The 22,111-nt window shown below is 40.5% G+C and overlaps 1 protein-coding gene across 5 annotated transcripts in view; it reads right to left on the minus strand.

The window, feature by feature from the left end:
• ENOX1 (ecto-NOX disulfide-thiol exchanger 1) overlaps nt 1-22,111 on the minus strand; it is a 582,538-nt gene that overhangs the window by 77,826 nt on the left and 482,601 nt on the right. For all 5 annotated transcript variants that reach the window (XM_037986753.2, XM_037986751.2, XM_073013850.1 and 2 more), the window contains one exon: nt 20,194-20,378. In XM_037986753.2, coding sequence (XP_037842681.1) covers nt 20,194-20,378 — 185 coding nt within the window. The remainder of the gene's footprint in view (nt 1-20,193; nt 20,379-22,111) is intronic.

Raw genomic sequence — 22,111 nt, forward strand, 5'->3', positions numbered from 1 at the left:
ACTACATATATTCTGCATTTTCTATACTAGACTCAAAATAAACAATGACAGCACAGTTTTGCAAAGACGATGAACTAGAACTTGAGCTACTTCCGTTCATCCCACAACACCACTATGAGAATTTTTATGTTTAAAATTTAAAACAATGAAACATTTTTAGTTGGCAAGTGAAAATTTTAGTTCTTATGTGAAATGTTTGTGTTTCAGTATTTTTAAAATTGAAATTTTTCTTTATAGATTGCTAGCTTTAAAACTAAAAGACAAATCAAGAAAATGTTACATCAGAGACACAATACTTGTCTAAATTGTGCCCTTTGCATTTGGTTTTATTAATACTTATGATTTACTGGACAATTATTTATATACAGCAATATGTTAACTATAATCAAGAATCAAAGTTCAAACTGGTAGGTAAAGAAAACTATTGAATAGATAGTTGCAATTTTTTCCTTTTATCACACTATTTTATTTTCTTACTGGCATAAATATACATGAAGTTCAAAAGAAGAAAAAATTTAGTCTGCATTTCTTTCTTGGCCATTATTATTCATTCCATTTTATGATAGTTAATGAAAATAATGTTGTCTAAATTTAGAGGAGGAAATATTTTTAAAAGGATCCTCTGAGTGTTAAATTTCACTAGGCACACAATTACCAGGCAGCCAGTGCCTGAGACGGGGAGAGTCATGACCTTGGCCTGTTGGGCTGGGGGCTGGGGAGAACTGTTTCATCAGACAAGATTTTAGAGACCATTTCCTTTGCTTGAATGTGCCCCTGGGAGGGACTGGTGTGAAAGGCAGATGCTTCATGGCATTCCCATAATCCACTGGAGTTACTAATTATGATATGCTATATCCCAATATGGCAACATGATTCTGAAAGGAAATATGGTCAAGGACTGGCAAAAAGGCAAAAATGAAGCTGCGTGTCGGCATTTCAAAGGCTAGCATGATTAGCTCCATTATCGGCTTGCTGTGCAAGCTTGAACAAGCTACTTTACTGCTCTGGTCTCCTTTTTTCCCTAAACCTTCTATCCTTACAAGTGTCGCATGAGGAATTATTGATCATTTGCAAAGCAAGATACCGATGAATTTCTTGACTACAGAACACAGTAAAGGTGGATGTAAAAGTGGTTTGGAAGGCTCTAAAATCTTTTTTCTCTTCTACAGATGATTTTCTTAACAGTGTAATTTGCAGGGTCATCTCAGGTTCCTGTTTTTCACTTTCTTCACATGTTAAATAAATATAAGAATACTTACCAGTGGGATATTGTATGACTAAAGAACATGCGTTAAGTATGTGAGGCTCCTTGAAGGGCAAAGGGTGCCCACTGAGTTAAATGAAAGTGTTGCCATTATCCTCTTTGCAAAAATGGAGACACTAAGACCCACAAGGTGAAGTGACATTTAAGTCATATGAGTGGGCAGTACTGGGGATGAATATTCAGAGAGAAAGGTCGGTTGTTCAGCCCCAGCCTAGCCATGCTGGGTGTCCTCCTCCAGCCCATGTTTAAAACATAGGCCAGCCAATTTGAATTAACACCATTCATGCAGTTCACAAGAGAAGGTGTCAAATACCTTGCTGAAGTAGGAACATGTATCAGTGATATTCTCTCCCTTGCCTTTGCTGGCAGTTCTGATGCAAATGCTAATCCAATTTGCTTGGATTTATTTATTCTTATCACTTTTGTTTTTTGCAATTATGTGAGGTGGTCATCACCCAACCTCTGGGCACGTGTACAGTTGTTAATGTAGAAATTTAAAATATTAACATGCTTTCCAGCCAGGTTGGCCCATTTACTTTAATCAAATAAGAACCTGATTGAACAGCTGGGTCTTGCACTATGCCCTGAAGGCCAACAGAAATTTGTTCTTTCTTTAGAGATTTTATAACCTAGTCATGATCAGAGATTACGGCTAGAAAAACCCCTATGGGTGACTTGTAACCAAAGGCCCGTGGCCCTCTTTGGAGGTGCCTTTTGCAAAGTGATCTCGGCCTCATTCAGTTCACAATGGAGAACCAAACAATAACTTGTTTTAGCATCATTAACAACAGATACTACCATCATCACTCATCTCTTCGGTTGCAGTTTTAGGAAAGAAGCTTTTGCCTTAACGATTATGGAGTAAGAATATGTGTTGGAGTCCAGAGAGCTTTTAGTTGAATCTTAGTGGTGAAAGTTGCAATGATCTAGCCTGTTTTGCAGATCGGTGAAGAGAGAAAATATAGCTGAAGGTCTGATCCATCAGCCATAGATGTCTGACTAAGGATGGAAAACTTTATTATGGATCTACAAAGTCTGTATCACCAATATTACTTAACTCCTGATAATTGTAGAACTTTAGTGAAGTTAATCCAATGATTATAATATTCCCAATTTTTCTTTGTTAACACAAGTAAACATTTTTATGACTATGAGAATCAGACATTTAGGGGTAGGGTAAAGAGAATAGCCCTGAACTTAGCACACTGAATCTTTAGGTGGCTCTGGAACAAGATATGTAAATGGCACATTCATCAATCACTAAGGGAAGTGAGAGGGAGAAGAAGTTTGCTCCTTCCCTCAAAGTTTCCAAGTTATTTAAACACATTTAGGCTCGTCTGGAATCCAATATTTTAGGAGTGTAAGAGTAACTAGAACCTTTGGAGGTCTCCAAGTGTCACCTATTCCCTACTCCAGGGTCAAGCCCTGGATAGACAGGTGAGGGCTGCATTAGACAGGAACAGTTTCCCCATAGGCTTTCAACCACCTGTAGCAACTACTGAACCTCTGAACTATCTCAGATTTGTCCTGTTTTTGAACTTCAGACACCTTGTAAGGAAAAAAAATAACAATAAAAATAGCAGCAGCAGCAGCAGCCGAAAACCTCAACAAATACTGTCATTGTGAAATGTGCCACATATTCTTAATACCTGCTGCTGAAATCTATCTGGCAAAATGCAATACAGCAACACCATCTTGCATAGATTCCAAAATGCAGAAAATTATCTTAAACCAATCTTCTCTGCTTCAGAAACATTCAATATAGAAAGCATTAAAGAAGTGAGCTGAGTTAGTCAGACCCTTTGCAATAAATGGTGTCAGCATGACCATCAATGATAACAGCAAAAAAGGCTTCCAAGATATGAAAATTAAGAGAAATTAGAGCCCCAACTTTACACTTATTATCAATATCCACATGCCTGTGATGAAGTGCTCCTCTAACTTTAGCAATCCCCCTACTCTCAGTTCACAATTGCATACATTTTAACATTGCATGTGACATTTACCCGTGAAAATTTCCAATCACAAATTTTGCTGAAGTCATCTGAAAGTCCAGCTGCTCACAGTGATGGCACAGAAAAGACGATCATTTGTGATATATGGGTACTTAAGTTTTCACTGTAGAAATAGGGGAGGGATAACACCAAGGTTAGTGTTATCATATGATGATTTTTCAAAAGTGAAGAAATAGGAAGACCACATTTTTAGGGTCTGCTACTAGACTTCATGTAGCAATCTTTTTCTGCTTCCAGGGACAATTTGAAAATGTGAATCATGATACAAATCAAGTGACATAAATCAGTTGCATTCTAGTCCAAGTGATTATATGAGGATTGAGAGAGATTATATTGGGATTAATTTGGGAAGGTTAAAAAAAATCACATTTTGTCACTGAAGTTGCTGGGGATAACCTTTATCAGGATAAGAAGGTTCCTTTCTATTCTAAGTTGTTAAAAGCTTCATTTTCTTTGGTTGTTTTAATTTAAAATCATGAATGGATATTTGGTGGCCATCACATTGATTGTATTATTTTGGTTTTGCCTGTTAATGAGATATATTACACTGATAGATTTTTCAAATGTTGAACTAACCTTGCATTCCTAGAATAAATCCAGTTTGGTGATTTATAAAATACCAGATAAATTTTGCTTTTCTAAAGGAATTATAAATCTTTGTTCATAACTGAGCCTGGCCTATAATTTTTAGATTTTTTTTTTTTTTTTTTTAGACGGAGTCTGGCTCTGTCGCCCAGGCTGGAGTGCAGTGGCCGGATCTCAGCTCACTGCAAGCTCCGCCTCCCGGGTTTACACCATTCTCCTGCCTCAGCCTCCCAAGTAGCTGGGACTACAGGCGCCTGCCACCTTGCCCGGCTAGTTTTTTGTATTTTTTAGTAGAGACAGGGTTTCACCATGTTAGCCAGGATGGTCTCGATCTCCTGACCTAGTGATTCACCCGTCTCGGCCTGCCGAAGTGCTGGGATTACAGGCTTGAGCCACCGCGCCCAGCCCAGTTTTTTGATTTTAACTTTTAACTGTTCTTGTTTTATTTCAGTATTAAGTATACTAGCCTTATGAATTAGTTGGAAAGTATGTCTTCCTTTTGTGTTCTTTGAATGAATTAGTTAAAGATTGGTATTCTTTTTCTCTTTCTTTTTTTTTTGAGATAGGGTCTTGCTCTGTTGTCCAGGCTGGAGTGCAGTGGCTTGACTGCAGCCTCAACCTCCTAGGCTCAATGATCCTCCCGAGTAGCTGGGAGTACAGGCATGTGCCACCATGCCTGGCTAATTTTTTAATTTTTTTGTAGAGGAAAAGTTTTGCCATTTTACCCAGACTGGTCTCAAACTTCTGGGCTCAAATGATCTGCCTGCCTTAGCCTCCCAAAGCGCTGGGATTACAGGCATGAGCCATCACGCCCACCCTTGGTATTATTTTTCTTGAATGTTTGGTAGAAGTTGCCTAAAAAGCAATTTTGGGTCTGTTGCTTTGATGTAAAATTTTAAGCTATTGGCCAGGCACGGTGGCTCACGCCTGTAATCCCAGCACTTTGGGAGGCCGAGGCGGGTAGATCACGAGGTCAGGAGTTTGAGACCAGTCTGGCCAATATGGTGAAACCCCGTCTCTACTAAAACAATACAAAAATTAGCTGGGCATGGTGGCGCATGTCTGTAGTCCCAGCTGCTCAGGAGGCTGAGGCAGGAGAATCGCTTGAACCCAGAAGGCGGAAGTTGCAGTGAGCCGAGATCATGCCACTGCACTGGTGACAGAGCAGTGGGTGACACAGCCTGGGTGACAGAGCAAGACTCGGTCTCAAAAAAAAAAAAAAAAAAAAAAAAAAAATTTAAGCTATTATTTCAAGCTTTCAATTTCTTTCCAGTTGAATTTTGATTATTTTTTCCTATTGAAATTTCTCTGTGTCACCAAAGTTAAAAACTTTTGTCATAAAGCTATTCCTAATATTCTTATATTTCCTTAGTCTCTGTTGCATCTATAGTCATACCTCATTTTTAATACTGTTTTTAGGTTGTTCTCTTTTTTTCTTGACACCTATTGCCAAAGATTTTCCATTTTATTTGTCTTTTCAAACATTTGGCTTTGTTGATCTTCTCTATTGTGTGGTTGGTTGCTATTTTAGTTATTTTTATTCTTTGTATTATCCCCTCTACTTTGCGTTTATTATTTTTTGTTTATTTGAGACAGGCTCTCACTCTGTTACCCAGGCTGGAGAATACAGTGGTGCAATCATGGCTCACTACAGCTTTGACCTCCCAGGCTCAAGGGAATTATCCCACCTTAGCTTCCCAGTTATCTGGGATCACAGGCAAGTGCCACTATGCTTAGCTAATTATTATTATTTTTTAGAGATGGGGTTTCACTATGTTGACCAGGCTGGTCTCAAACTCCTGGGCTCAACCAGATCCTCCCTCCTTGGCCTCCCAAAGTGTTGAGATTACAAGTGTTAGCAACTGTACCTAGCCTATTGTTTTTTTCCATAGAAATGGGATGCTTACCTCACTTACTAGTTTTCTTTTTTCCTAAAACAAAGTTTAAAATTTTTCCTCTAAGTTCTGCTTTAGCTGCATCCCACAAGTTTTGATATATTGTTTTAATTATCAATTACTTCTAAGTATTTTTAAGTTAGTTCTAATTTCTTTTTGAAGCTGTAAAAACGATGTATGTTTTAAACTTTCCAGATATATAAAATTTATTTTAGTTATCATTTTCGGCACTGAATTCTAACAATTTAGTGTGGTCAGAAAATAAAATACCATTCTTTTGACATCTGTTGAGATTTGCTTTAAGGCCCAGTATGGGATTAATTTTTATAAATGTTCCCAGTATATTTGAAAAGTATGATTTTCTTTATATGTCCTACATATTGAACTTATAGTAGCTTATAGTTACAATGTTATGGACTTTACAGTTAGGCCTTTACATAAACTTCCTGAAATAAACTGCAAGTGGCACTGAAGATAAGATATACAAACCATCAGGAAAGAAATATAAACACCAGAGAGAAGAGGACAAGGTGCACAGAGAATGAGAGAACAAAATCATAGCATACCACCCTATGTTTAAATGACTGAAAAATGCATAACACACTGGCTCAGCAAATGACTTAATATAAAAATGTAAATCAGAGGTGGAAATATACGTATCTTAATACCATGAAGGAGAGTTCCAAAGCTGGCCAATGAAACCCACTCTGACTGAATCCCCAAGTGGTACTTGGTTTAAAATAAATTAAGATGGTGATGGTGGTGGAGGGCATAAAAAATAGAATGCAATTGTCTCGTGGGTCGGCAGGATGAATTAAGAGAACAAAAGGAAGAAGAAAATAAGATAATTTTTAAAATCTCATTGAAAAGTCACTATGCTGGTCTTTCATTTATAAGCACTACTTATTACACTCTTCCTGAGAAACTTACTGCTAAAGTTCAAATATACTTTCTTCTTCATTCTCTTCCCCAGTAAATAAGGCTGTTGTGGCTATTTGTGAAAGGTGTGTGTGTGTGAGTGAAAGAGAGAGAGGGGAGATAGGAATAGAGACAGAGACACAGAGAAGAAACAGAAAGCACAAAAACTGGAAACTGGAGAGGTAATGAGAGGCAATTATAAAAGAGGAGAAAGAAATATGTAGAGAAGGAGAGTCAGAGACACAGACAGAAGAAACAGAAAGTACAAAAACGAGACAGGTAATTACCAAATGGAAGAAGTTGCATGTAGATAAGAACATGGCGATGCAGGGTGTATTTACTGATCAATTGAGTGAAATGGGTGGTCTGTAAAGTGAGGACCAGATTGGGCCCTAGCTTGTTTAAGTTTCCCTTGATGACTATTCAGGGTGCTTTGTTAAACAGAGGAGAAAACATAGTCTTTAACTAACCATCTAACATCTTGGAACTGAATTCCCAGTTCCACACTTTGGTTCCAATTCCAGACACTTTAACTGACTAAGTTTGGCTGTTTGATTGGACAGTATTTAAAAATGATTAACACTCTATGTTTATATCTATATGGAGAAAAAGACTGAATGGCTATATGTAAATGTTAGCAATAGTTACATCTAGGTAGTGACACCATGAATGATTTTTATTTCCTTTTATATATTTCTTTTATGTTTCCAAGTTTTGTGCATTGAACCTAAATTCTTTTGTAAAATGAAAAAATAAAACAAAAATTTAAATGACAAACCTAGACCCAGGAAAATGGCTACACCTACGTTTCTCTTCCTCTGTGTTTTCTCTTAGTCATATAAAGAGGATTTTTTTGCCAAGGCAGGCAGATCGTCTGAGGTCAGGAGTTTGAGACCAGCCTGGCCAACATGGTGAAACCTCGTCTCTACTAAAAATACAAAAATCAGCCAGGCGTGGTGGCAGGTACCTGTAATCTCAGCACTTGGGAGGCTGAGGCAGGAGAATAGAATAGCTTGAACTTGGTAGGCAGAGGTTGCACTGAGCCGAGATTGCACCACTGTACTCCAGCCTGGGTGACAAGAGTGAGACTTTGTCTAAAAATACAAACAAACAAACAGTTTTCCCCCCTCTAATTCTTCTTTCTTCTTTGTTCCAATGCTGTATTTCTTCACTCCCATCCAATTTCTCCCTGCATTTTCTTCACTGCTTTCAATTCTGATGAGAAGGGAATTGCCTGGTCTTCCTAATCCTCATGTTGCCTCTCCTAGCCAGCTGCATGAGAAAGCCCTGGAGCATGAAGACCCCCAACTGTGGTGGGAGTTGAGACGGGTAATTACATCAGTTTGGCTGGGAGCAGGACACCTGCTATAGACAGACAGCCATGTTGCTGGCAGGGTTCAGGGCTTCAGTGTGAATGAGTTGGCTTCTTGGCATTGGTAGACTAGAAAGAAATGAAGTCAAAGCCAGACCACAAGGAATCATTTTAGTGTCTGTAGCTGGAGGGAAAGATGACAATAGTCAGCTTGGAAGGCCAGTATGTGTCTGCAGCAAAAGTCCGCTTTGATGTATTACATTTAAGAAAAGATCCATTTCACTATAAATCTGGTACTCATAATGTGATATAGACTCTAAGTCAGAAGGCAGTTTCCAAAAGAGGCAGTGAAAGGGAAGGTCATTCAAAGGTCATCCAAAGACTGCCAGGGACACAGTGTTGGGAAGAGCAGAGTTCCTTTATCCTGGGAATGGAAGTCTACTGGAGAGTCAGGATTTCCCACTGCAGACATCAGGGAAAGCAGCAAAAGGCAGAAGCCAAATGATTTGAATAGTCTGCAGGGCAATGCCATTATTTCTGCCCCTGGCTCCTACATTGATTCATCTGCTAGCCTCATTATTTTGAGAAGGAATGATTACTAATGAGGATGCATTTGATTAATGGCAGAGCAGGATAACTAATGACGAGACGAAGCCTCTCATAGTTAAATTTTATTAGGGCTTCTCTTCCCCTTCCCAGAAGTGAAGAGATTTGTTTTCATGATTCAAATTTAATCAATAAAAGCTGCATGTATGTTACTTTCCTTTCGCAGGCTCTTACTCTGCTAATGCAAAGACCGAAGTAGGGGCTATGACACAGAAAACAGGCAATGAGTTTTTGCCAGTAATATTTTAGCGATCTCCAAGCATATGAAAGATGGAACTTCCTAGTCTTCTGCTGTCTTGATGATTGCAGTTTTGAAGCACTGCTTTCAGGGTACACTCTGGAAAGCCATGGTGTGGGGTTATTGAGGGAACACAGGGGCTGGGGCCAGACAGGCCTAGGCTGCAGTTCTGACTCTACGTGGTATACCTGTGCCCTGGGCCAGTCTCAGGTCTCACCTCTAGCTCTCAGTTTCCTACTTGACACACTGGGATAGCCACATACCCCTGAGTTGTTGTGAGGACCACATAAAATAATGTGAAGGTGCTTTTGTGAGTTAACTATAGAAACTGGGCCTTCCTGTTGTAAGGGGCATTGGAGCAAACAGCACAGGCCACTCTGTGTCAGGAAATTATGACCTGGACTTGTCCCGACTAACTCTGTGATCCTGAGTCTTCTTTTAAGTCTCAACATCTTTTCATACTTTCACCTGGAATATGGCAATGACAGTTCACATTTATTTGTGAAGAGCTTTTCAAAATGTCCTCACATACATGATCGCATGTGATATATGATTTTATCATAGCAAGCCCTTAGTGAGGTTGGCGGCACCTAGTCTCCAGGAGAAGAACTGGAGGTCCAGATATCCTGACTTTCCCAAAGAAGTACAGAAAACAGTGAAGCTGGAGTCACATTTTCCTTCTACTAGTTCAGTGTTTTCCTTTCATTATTCATGCCCTTAGGTCGCATGAGTACAGCTTATCTTCTTCCTTATCTTATGACCTCTGGTCAGTGAAGACGGCAAGATACTCAGTGACCCATCCTCACTCAAAACTGCTAAAAACATATAAGGAGGCTTCCTCTCATCTTCATTTTAGTCTTTGTATCTTGTCCAGAATCAAAAGGGAAAGTGCTCTGGAAACTCCCAAACCTCTAACAGATGTCATGTGTGATCATTTCAAACAGGTAGGGCTTTGTAATGTAAAGCCCTGGGCCAAGAATTGGAGAATTGGTTTCTATTTCTGGTTCCAAATGGAGCCAACCGTTCCTTCAAGAGTCTCACATTGAAGTGAGATACTTACCTTCTTGGGATGTACCAGGAGTGTAATCTGCAAATGTCAGAAAATGCACACACTGCCAGCAGGAACCCTACAAATGACCTTGAACAGCCTAAGGAAAGGTGCCAAGGAATTATGAGAATTATCATCGTGTGGCCTATTATTATAATGCACCATCCCAATATTCTTGGCTGAGGAATGGATAAAAAATGAAATTACAAACCCTGGGGTTGTTAAAAGAAAGGAAGACCATGGTGGACCCCAAATTTGGCAACTCTTGTGAACCTTGATGTTTAAGTCACTGAACCTTTTTAAAGCCATGTAATCTGAGAGATATACATGTTTTATGATTTTTCTGATTCTAGTAAAATGTCAGTGACTTTTAATATGAATGTGGGAAATGTCTTCTGCATTTCCCACATCCATATTCTATTCTATCCTATTCAGAAAGAAAGAAACTTCATCTGGGTTGTTGAAGAATCAGATAAACATGGGGTATGTCTTTGCAGCCATAGCTTGTAAAGATTCCAGGTTTTTATATGTGTATGAGTGTCTATTTATATATACACATTTTTATGTTTTGAACTTTTTAAAGCTGAATATTTGACTACTTGTACATGAGAGTCTAAAAGCTCCTTTCTCTACACTGTAATGAGATTTTCTTGCCCTATCCAGTGATACTGAATTATTTTCTGTACTAATGTATAATCTGTCATATATTAAAGATATTATGATATCATTCTTTCTGAATGAGCCAATAACCACATCATTATGTATGGGCTATTCCTTCCTTCTAATTGAACATTTTTGAGGCTCATGAACTCTACTTAGAAGGTAGATCCTCCTGATATACTGCAACTTAATTTCCAAACTTTCTATCTTTAGTTTTTTTTTTTACATTCTACATCTAAGTATTTAAATCTTTCATAAAGGCCCTTAAAATTAGTAAAGTTTCAGCATACAATAACTGCACAAAAATCAGTAGCACTTCTATTCACCAACAACGTCCAGGCTGAGTGAAATCAAGAATACAACCGCACTTACGATAGCCAGAAAGATGATGAAATACCTAGGAATACAGCTAACCAAGGAGGTGAAAGATCTCTACAAGGAGAACTACGAAGCACTGCTAAAAGAAATCAGAGATGACACAAATACATGGAAAAACATTCCATCCTCATGGCTTGGAAGAATCAATATCATAACAATGTTCATACTGCCAAAGGAATTTAGATTCACCACTATTCCTATCAAATTACTAATGTCATTCTTTACAAAATTAAGAAAAACTATTAAAAAATTCATATGGAACCAAAAAGCCCAGACAACCAAAGTAACTTTTAAGCCAAAAGAACAAAGCCAGAGGCATCACACTACCCAACTTCAAACTATATACTAAAACAGCATGATACTGGTACAAAAACAGACACCTAGACCAATGGAATAGAACAGAAAACTGGGAAACAAAGATGCACACTTAACAACCATCTAATATTTGACAAGGCTGACAAAAACAAGCAATGGGGAAACAACTCTCTATTCAATAAACGATTATAGGAAAACTGACTAGCCCTAGACAGAAGATTGAAGCTGGACCCCTAACCTTTCACTGTCTACAAAAATTAACTCAAAACAGGTCAAAGATTTAAATGCAGGACCTCACACTATAAAAATCCTAGAAGCCAATCTGGAAATTCTCTTCTCGACTTTGGCATTGGCACAGATTTTTTGGCTAAGTCCCCAAAAGCAATTGTAACAAAACCAAAAATAGACAAGTGGGACCTAATTAAAGAGCTTCTGCAAAGAAAACGAAACTATCAACAGAGTAAACAGACAACCTACACAGAGTGGGAGAAGATATTCACAGACTATGCAGCTGACAAAGGCCTAATATCCAGAATCTCTAGCGAACTTAAATCAACAAGCAAAAACCAAATAACCCCATTAAAAAATGGACAAGGCACACGAACAGATACTTCTCAAAAGAAGACACAAAAGTACTCAACAAATATATGAAAAAATGCTCAGCGTCACTAATCATCAGAGAAATACAAAGTAAAACCACGAGGAGACACCATCTCACACCAGTCAGAATGGCTATCTTTAAAAAAGTCAAAAACAACAGATGCTGGTGAGGATGTGGAGAAAAGGGAACACTTATATACTGTTGGTAAGGAATATAAATTAGTAAAGCCACTGTGGAAAGCAGTCTGGAGATTTCTCAAAGAATTTAAAATAGAGCTACCATTCGACCCAGCAATACCATTACTGGGTGTATACCTAAAGGAAAAGAAATCATTCTACCAAAAAGACACATGCACTCACATGTTCATTGCTATGCTATTCACAATAGGAAAGTCACAGAAGCAACCTAGGTCCCCATAAATGATAAATCTGATAAGGAAGATGGGGCATATATATACCACGGAATACGAATACAACCATAAAAAAAGAATGAAATCATGGCCTTTGCAGTAACAGGGATGTAGTTGGAGGCCTTAATCCTAAGCGAATTAACATAGTAACAGAAAACCAAATACTGCATCTTCTCAATTAGAAGTGGGAGCTAAACACTGAGTATACATGGGCATAAATATGGGAGTGACAGACATTGCAGACTACTATCGGGGAGAGAGGGAGAAGGGCATGGGTTGAAAAACTACCTGTTGGGTACTATGCTCACTACCTGGGTGATGAGATCTGTACCCTAAACCTCAGCATCATGCAATATTCCCATGTAACAAATCTGTACATGTACCCCCCGTATCTAAAATAGAAGTTGAGGCTGGGTGCAGTAGCTCATGCCTGTAATCCCAGCACTTTGGGAGGCCGAGGTGGGCAGATCACTTGAAGTCAGGAGTTCAAGACCAGGCTGGCCAACATGGTGAAACCCTGTCTCTACTAAAAATACAAAAATTAGCCAGGCACAGTGCCACATGCCTGTAGTCCCAGCTATTCAGGAGGCAGAGGCAGGAGAGTCACCTGAACCTGGGAGGTGGAGGTTGCAGTGAGCCGAGATCACGCCATTATACTCCAGCCTGCGCAACAGAATGAGACTCCATCTCAAAAAAATAAAGTTGAAAAAATTTTTTTAAAAGCTCTTAAAATATAATTTATCATTACAAAATGTTGAATTTCTGCTTTTAAAGGGATTTCTCTTTTCTCATTTTTCTTGTCCTTCTATGCTTGTGCATTTTCCTTTGAAAGCAGTTTTTAACTGGAGAGGAAGAACTGTTTGTTCTTCTGCATCCCTCACTCCTTCTGCACATCCTTCCCATCCCTGCATCTGGAACGGACTCTACTGTTCTGTGTCCTGCACGTGCTTGGGAACTTAGGCGTGCCCTGCTCTGGATCATTAGTACTGCCACCTTCTCTTCTAGGACAAGGAAACAGAAATAGCGTGGAGAGCAAGTTCACTATTTATGTGTCTTTGTTCCATACTTCAGCCTCTTCATGTCACCTTTTCCTATTTGTCCTCCTTTCTTGCTTTCAGAAACTATTTTACTTTGTGCATCTGCCTCTTCTTGCTGAGACAGCTATCTTCACTCCAAAGTATGCTACCTTAAGTTCCCTTGTCCTTCCTCCTCGACATTCACGAACCTGCCTGCTGTTCCTCCTTTCCCTGTATGTTTCCGGGCAGCCAGAACAATTTGCAATACTCCCCACACTTCCCACTGCACCGCCCCACCCCACCCCGCCCCGGCCACATGGCAACCAAGAACTCATTCAAAGACTGGGTTAAAGTGAAAGGTAAAGGCCCCTGAAACAGGCTCCTGTTCAAGATGTCAGAGGCAATGTGTTTGTATTTTCTTCCTCCAGAGACTCAATTAAAGTGTCTGTCGATGAATAAACTTAAAAAAACAAGGAGAAAGGAAAGTGAGTTCCAGGAGTTCCTTGTGTATGACAGGTCCTGGCATTCAAGGGATCCCCAAATCTCCTTAAAATGAAGCCTGCCTGACAAAGAGCTCTTGGCTGGCCACTGCCCAGGAGAAAGACGCGGCCATGCAGGAGATCCAGACACAGCAATGAGCAAAGCCACAGAGCTTCACAGAAAAGCAAACCAAGCCCTCCACACCTAAATATACACAGGCTGCCAGCCATCACCTTGCTCGTGAAGAAGCCTGTACATAAAAGAGAAACTGAAACACAATAGCTAAACAACCAATCCTGAAGTAAAGAGACATGATTCAGGAACCAAAAAGATCTTAAAAATTCTACTTAGTATTCTTAAAAAGATTTGAGAAGATACTGCACCCATAAGATATGAATTAAGATTGCATGAAAAGAATGATTAGAGGACAAAATAACCTCTTGAAAATAAAATAATATGATTACCAAGCAGAAACTTCAATTGGAAGGATCAAAGATAAAGTTAAAATGGAAGATAATAGGAAAAAGATGCTGGGCATGAAGCATCCACCTATTAGGTCCATTATCGGACTGGTGGGTATTTCAGATAGAAATTAAAAACAGAAAACAAAAGTGAAAAATGATCAGGAAAAAGGAGAGCCTCCTGTCACAAACTCTTGTGACACTTCTCTGTGCTCTTGCCTGCAGCCCTGCATTTGCTCAGTGCTCTGGAGCACTACCTTGTGAAGTTGGCTGGGAGCATCTGGTCTGCTGCACTTTTGAGGATTTCTACAATTTTTAAGGGACAAGGTTTTAAGAAATTTAAAAAAAAAAAATCCCATAAAATATTCGTGAATGTGCTCATTCTATCTCTTTCCCTAAAGTTTTCTAATCATTAAAAGCACCAATAATGCTACCACGGCCTGCTTCACCACCATAGCGACCAACACAGCCATAGCCACCATTGCCACTATGACCCCCTTCACCACCATAGCCACCAACACAGCCATAGCCACCATTGCCACTATGACCCCCTTCACCACCATAGCCACCAACACAGCCATAGCCACCATTGCCACTATGACCCCCTTCACCACCATAGCCACCAACACAGCCATAGCCACCATTGCCACTATGACCCCCTTCACCACCATAGCCACCAACACAGCCATAGCCACCATTGCCACTATGACCCCCTTCACCACCATAGCCACCAACACAGCCATAGCCACCATTGCCACTATGGCCCCCCTTCACCACCATAGTCATCATCCTCACCACAGCTACCTTCATCACCACAGCCAACATGACCATCACAGTCACCATTTCCACCCCAGTCACCATTTTCAATCACAGCCGCCTTTAACACCATCCTCACCATGGCCATCACCACAACCACAGCCACGAGCACCAACGTGGCCACCTTCACCACCACAGCCAACAACACAACCACAACCACCATCCTCACCATAGCTGCCTTCATTACCACAGCTACTACAGCCATTTTCACTCCTATAGCCACCATTCTCACCACAGCCAGCAACATAATGGAGGTTATCATCCCCCTCACCAATGCCTTCATCACCACAGTTGACATTACCATCAGTCACCATCCTCTCACTACAGTCACCATCACTACCACAGCCACCACAGCTACCTTTACCACCATAGCTAACAACACAACCACAGCCAGCACCCCCACCACGGCCACCTTCGCCACCACAGTTACCTTCACGAGCACAGTTACCTTCTCCATCACAGCTACTTTCATCACCACCCCCACCATAGTCACCAAAACAACCACAGCCACCATCCTCACCACAATCACCCTCACCTCCAGAGCCAATATCACTACTGCAGTCACCTCTACCACCATGGCAACCATCACCTCCACAGTCCCTTCATCTCCACAGCCACCATCACCACCACCGCTAACATTATTATGATCTTGATTTTGACATATAACATCAGACTTAATTACATGTGAATTTTGGGGAGGAATTGAATGCAAGCTTTTCTCCTTCTCTTAAAAAAAAAGTACTTACTAAGCAACTAAATAGTTTCAACAAGATTGCAGAAGACATGCTGAACTTACCCAAGGGGTCAGATGTAATCACTATGTTTAATTTCAAAACTAGTTTCATTTATTCCTTAATAGATATTCCAAAGTCTGACTCTTACCCAACATGCTGACAAAACTAAATGGGGTTACTTTGTATTTTAGGAAAGTAGTAATGTTATATTTCTTCATCTTCCATAAAATTAGTCTAAGTGGGTGAGATTTTAACAATGCACACACAGAAAATCACACATATGTTCTACTTTGACTATAAAGAAAAAAATGCTTGTCACTTAATTTCTAAATGCTTTTGATCATAATCATCTTACTTTTCCCATTTTTTTTTTCCCTGATCCTCCCTTGCTGAAAGTTATCAAGACAGTGGACCAGGCTTGCGCCTTACTAATGTCAAGCTAAGAGTGTGAGAGAGCCACTGCACCATATGGGCCAATGGCTTGCTGGCCTAAGACAGCTGGTCTTCAGACTAGATTTAACACTGTTCAAAAGCATCCCCATAAAGTATTTAGGAAGAAGCCTTCTGACATAGTCATCATTAGTCATATACACTTTTACGGTCAGCAGTTTTTAATGGTATCCTGCTGTTATCCAAATATTTATTAGTCCTGTCAATATGATTTACACAAGGCTTCAAAAAGAATTCTGATTTTTAAGTGGATTATTCAAAAATTATGACATGTTGACCTATCCTCATGAATGAAAATAAAAATACTGCAAATTTATGTGTGAATAAAACCATAATGAGATATCACTACAAATGTACTACAGTGATGAAAAAAGACAAACTGACCATGCCAGTGCTGCCTGATGAGGATGCAGAACTGGAGTTTGCAGACAGTCCTGAGGGAAGGTATGATGGTACAGACACTTGGGAAAAGACTTTGGCAGTTTCTCTGAAAGTAAAACACACTTGCCATATGACCCAACAATCATATTCCTAGGATTTACTCAAGTGAAATGAAAAATTATGTCTAAGCAAAAAGCCTGCAAGTGAATGTTTATAGCAGATTTATTCCTATTTGTCCCAAACTGGAAACTATCCATCCACTAACTATTGACTAGACAAACCAACCACAGCTCTTTCTTATGGTAGAATACTACTCAGCATCAGAAGGAATGAATGCCTGATACGTACAGCAACATGGATCAGTCTCAGATGTATTATGCTAAAGAAAGAAACCCAACTCAACAGGTTGCATACTGTTCAATTCCCCTTATATGATATTCTGGAAAAAGAAAAACTATAAGGGTAGAAAACAGAGCAGTGGTTGCTGGGAGTGGGGTTGAATCAAAAGGGGCAAGAGGGAATGAGTGATGGAACTGATTTATATATAGATTGTGGTAGCGGTGGTTATGTGACTGTATGCATTCGTCAAACTTCACAGAACGTTATGTCTAAAAAGAATGTATTTCATTGTATGTAAATTTTACCTCAATAAACCTAATGAAAGAATTCAGTGTGGTAACCTGAAGAAAAATAAGAGTTAAAAATATGTATAGTCTTTCCTTGTACACCTAAAGTTACAAATGAAAGTCAAAAGCCTCACTATCCCTGAGGCAGAGACAAGTTAACTTCACTGCCAGTTTATGATCAGGTAAAGGCTACTGTGTTACCATGGATACAAGCTGTTATTCTCCTTTGTATGAAACCTTTCATATCATTAAATTGTGACTCACATGGTGCAGGGGTAAACTCAGAAACATCCAGACAAAGTCACCCAAGGGTTTTTCCATGTTAGGAACCCTGCCCATAGCGTTTTCTTCACGAACACATGAAAAACTGTGTGATGTCAGTGATCATATCCTTAAGGGGTTAAAGAAAGAAAGGTTAGAGACTTTTTGGCTAAATTTGAAGGCGATTCCAAAAGCTGTCTGCTAGTCCTCAGGTCATTAAGGCTGTTTCTTTTTTTATTGTTTGTTACAGAAATGATTTCCCAAACATAGACTGTGGAAATGGTGACATATGGGAGGCTGACCCCTCCTCTCTCTGTCATCTTTCATGTGAAACCATGATTTTCTGATTTATAAAGTAGATAGTGTGGAGATTGAAGGTAGATTTTAAAGTCAGGCTAATTCTTTGTGGTGGGATTCAAATTAGCGAATTGTGGTAATTTATTCACACATGGTAGGTCATGATAGAAATAAGACTTTAAAAAGCACCTATATTTTAAAACTCTATTAAAAATGTTCTGCCGCAGAGATAGCCATACATCTGCCTAACAAACAATAAACATTAAAATCACAGCAGCCACCAGGGACCTAGTGCTTTCTGTAGGTTAAGGAGGCACCACACACACCTCTCAGGCCTTGGCTCTCCCGCTCCCTGTCTTGCTTTTCATGATCCAGGATCCCACACAGTCCAGAGCTCCCACAGGCACCATGCTAGGCCTGCCTCCAGGCCTTTGTCTATTCATTCCTTCATTTGACATAGATATTTTGACTGTCTACTATGTGTCTGTTATGGATTGAATTGTGCCCTGCCCCCCAACCCCAAATCCAAATGTTGAAGTCCTAGCCCCTACTAGGACCTTATCTGGAAATAAGTCCTTGCAGATATAAGTAATTAAGATGAGGTCATATTGGAGCAGGTGGGCCACTAATCCTGTATGAATTGTGTCATTTGGACACACACACACGGAGAATGACAAGGGATGATGAAGGCAGAGAGCAGGGTGATGTGTCTACAAGTCAAGGAAGGCCACAGATTGCCAACCAACCTCCAGAAGCTGGGAGAGAGGCAGGAGTCAGACTCTTCCTTACAGCCTCAGAAGGAACCAACCCTGCTCTTGGACCCCAGATCTTGGACTTGTAGCCTTCAGAACTGTGAGATAATACATTTCTGTCTCTACTACATTTTTAGTTATATAAAGTACATTTCCTACTGACAAGGAGATGCTGAAAAGAGATGAGAAGCTCCCTTAACTGAATCCCTCGTTCAGGAGGATGGCTCAGGTGGTGATTTGGAACACTGCTCCTTTGTGGACCAGGCACGTGGCTCCTCAGTGCTTCTGCAGCCCTGACCGAGCAGCTCGCCCTCGCCTCCTCTGACTTCTTTTTGATTTGAATAATCTGCAATAACCTAAAATACTTTATATACCTTTAAAGCAACTGGGGTAATCTTTTCTAGAGGGAAAGAGGGAGAGCTGTGTAAAGTGTGGCATCGTGGCTTTTGGGCTAGGTCTGGCGTCACGGCCTTTGGGGAACTCGATGGCCTCTCATCTTGGCGAGGGCGCCGACAAACACCCAATGTTGGGGCATATGGACAACCCCAGAAGTCTCACACAGCAGCTGTTACATCGATTTCCAAGTACAGAGACCTGAGCAATAACTGTAGTGACATTTTCCTGGCTGGCTCTGACCTCTGAATCTCACTGATTAGTCTAACACACACTGTGAACATCAACCAGTTAGGACTCTAAGCCAAAACTCAAAAATTGCTTTAAAATGGCAGGAGATGTTTAAGACATAATTTGTGCGAGTTGGTCATTAACTTTCTCACTTCCCAATCCGTGATTCTTTTTTATACTCTCCCTCTCAATTATTTTTCCCTGTTAGGCTGATGTTTCTGTAGTAGTTACCTCTAGTCACTAAGATACTTCCGTAGGCAATCCATGCTCTGGATGTTACAGAGCAGTCAATATGGATGGGGGAATTAAAAAAAAATTGACCCTCTGCACATTAACTTTCCATCATTCTACTTATATTTCCCTTGTTTAAATAAAAACAATCTTTTTTAAAGAAAATATTGATTGGATTTGTATATTCAGAGGAGTAATTTAAAAATCCCCATGATGATAATTTATGCTCTATTATTCTAAGGTAACTCAAAGGCCCAAACACCTTAAGAATATCATGTACCAGTTGAGGTTTTCAGATACAAATTTGGCTGTGAATCTTTGACTCTATTCCCTCACTGCCAACAGTCAATTTTCCCCCTCGTCAACATTTTATTTCCCACAGTCCCTGTTCCTTTTCTATCCTCCAAAGCCCTCAACTTTCATTTCCTAACAATTGCCATAAATACACACCTTTAAATTCAGTATGCTAGGATGAAGTCTGGCACTCTTCAACAGAAACACAGCTATTGTCCTCTTTCTAAAGTTACCTGTCTCCCAAAACTCTTGATGCTTCATCTGTTCCATCAACAAACATTTCTTAAACACGTAATGTGCTCATAGAACCTGACTAGATCCTAAGAGCAATACAGGAAAAGTGATTGGCTTGGCTTTTCTCTAGATTCTACCCTTCCACAAACAGTCATTAGCACTTTTCTGTCCTAAGAACTTAGCTTTTTGGTTGTCATTTCTTCTCCTTTACCCTTTCCAGCACGCAGCTGCCTTTCCATTTTCATTTCATGCACATATCCCTTTCTCTCACAAAACCACCTGGGCCAGGTACCTGCTGCATGCCTTGCATGGTTTGCTGCAGGAACTGCAATTGCTGGTCCTTGGTGAGGTTTTCTTCTGTTCGGAAAAGCTGTTCTTTTTCTTGTTTCAGCAGCTCCACCTCATTCCTGTAGGCATCCAGCTGCCAGCGGAGACTGTCGTTCTCCTCTTTCAGAGCGTAGGCCTGAGCAGCCAGAGCTAAAGGACAAACAGAATGAGTTCCAGTGAGTTACCTTCTCGCTTAGCTTGAGGAGGCCTTCTGTGGGAAAGGGAGTCTGCCACGCAAGTTCTTCATGTTTGTACCAGCTCAGAAATCAAAGCAGAATGCCTTACCCCGGGGCTGTCTGTGTTGTAGTCAGTATGCATGACTTCTCTCGGAACTTTATCTATTCTGTTTGTCCTGTCTTACGTGTGAATGTTTCTTATGGGCACGGGATTAATTCCTCCCAAATTCGTGTCCCTTGACCTCTCCCTCAATGCTGGACACCCTCACAGACATTGGCATGGGGTGCTAGGTGGCGACAACATTCACAATTCCAGGCAACGATCATATCTACTAAATGTTGTCTTCCCCCTTTCCACAGGATTGCTTAGCTCCTTGGAGGGCCACTTTCTTTCAAATAATCAGCAGTTCTCCAGGTTGAGACATGCGGCAGCCTCCCAGGGGACAGAGGAATTTATATGCACACCATTCCTTCCTGCTGTACTGCTGGGACAAATTGCGCAGATTGTTTTCCTCCAACTCCGATCAGAATGGGAACCCAGTTCCATCTGTTTCACCAACAGATTAAAACTCTTTTCCTCTACAAGGCTGAGTGGTTACTCTCATACCTCGCCCTGAAACCCCCAGTTCTCCACATTTAGATTCAGACTTCTTTCATATGTCCATCTTATTAAGAAACCAAGACAGTGAACTCGGGGTCTCACACATCTCAAGGTTTCAGAAATAGCCGAAACTGAAAAAGAAAACAAATGGTACAAAACAAAGATTGAGGGTAGGGAATCCCTTTCCCTAGTTTCTATCTTATTGCTTAGGGGGCTCTCCGAAAATCAACATAGCCTGCTGGGCACTCACAAAGTACTGGACCATGAGCTTTGTATGAACTCACTCACTTCATAGCCCCATCAAGCCTGTGATGCCAGTGCTAGTCTTATCCCCATCTTTACAGATGAGAAAAATGTGGCACAGAGAAGTTACGTAACTCATCCAATCCCACAAAGTAAGTAGCAGAAAGCCTTCACACCCAGGCTGCAGGCAGGCTCCAGAGTCTCTGCTCTTGATTACGTCGGTCCATGTGTTCAGTTCTTACCAGGCTGTTCAAAACCAGTCTCACATTCCCCCACCAACTCTCCCACCAGTCTCCCTTTCATCTTCCCCCTCACAGAAAAGCCATTCCCCACTTGTGTAAGCAAGAGAAAAGTGAAAGCAAATTTGAAACGCTTGTTACCAGAAACTTCAAACATGTAACTTCCAGTAGATAAGGGCACGGTGTGGAGCCCACTGCACACCAGGGCGTCAGTGCATGCACGTTTGCAGCCCCTGTTTCCCGTGTTAGAGGACCAAATCAAGGTCGCCTCCTGGGTGTTCAAATCAAGGTCGCCTCCTGGGTGTTCTACTAGACCGTGCCTTACAGTTCCATGGTGATAAAGCTTTACCGAGGTGCTCTGAGACCATATTGAATGCTCTCCTCAAATATCAAACGTCAAATTATGTTAATAATAGTTTTATTGTTGAGTGTTTTACAGTATTCCATCTTGCAAAATAATCTCTGTGTGGTACACACTGAACTACTAATCAAACAGAACATGCAATTACCCAGACATTTCCCTACCTCAAATCAGTAGGGATCAATTACTTAACAGGCATTTACTGCATATTTACCTGTGCTCAGGTCTGTGTGGGCATCTCAGACCACAAAAAGAGGAGACAG

Source organism: Chlorocebus sabaeus, chromosome 3, assembly GCF_047675955.1.
Source record: "Chlorocebus sabaeus isolate Y175 chromosome 3, mChlSab1.0.hap1, whole genome shotgun sequence".
Taxonomy (NCBI): Eukaryota; Metazoa; Chordata; class Mammalia; order Primates; family Cercopithecidae; genus Chlorocebus; species Chlorocebus sabaeus.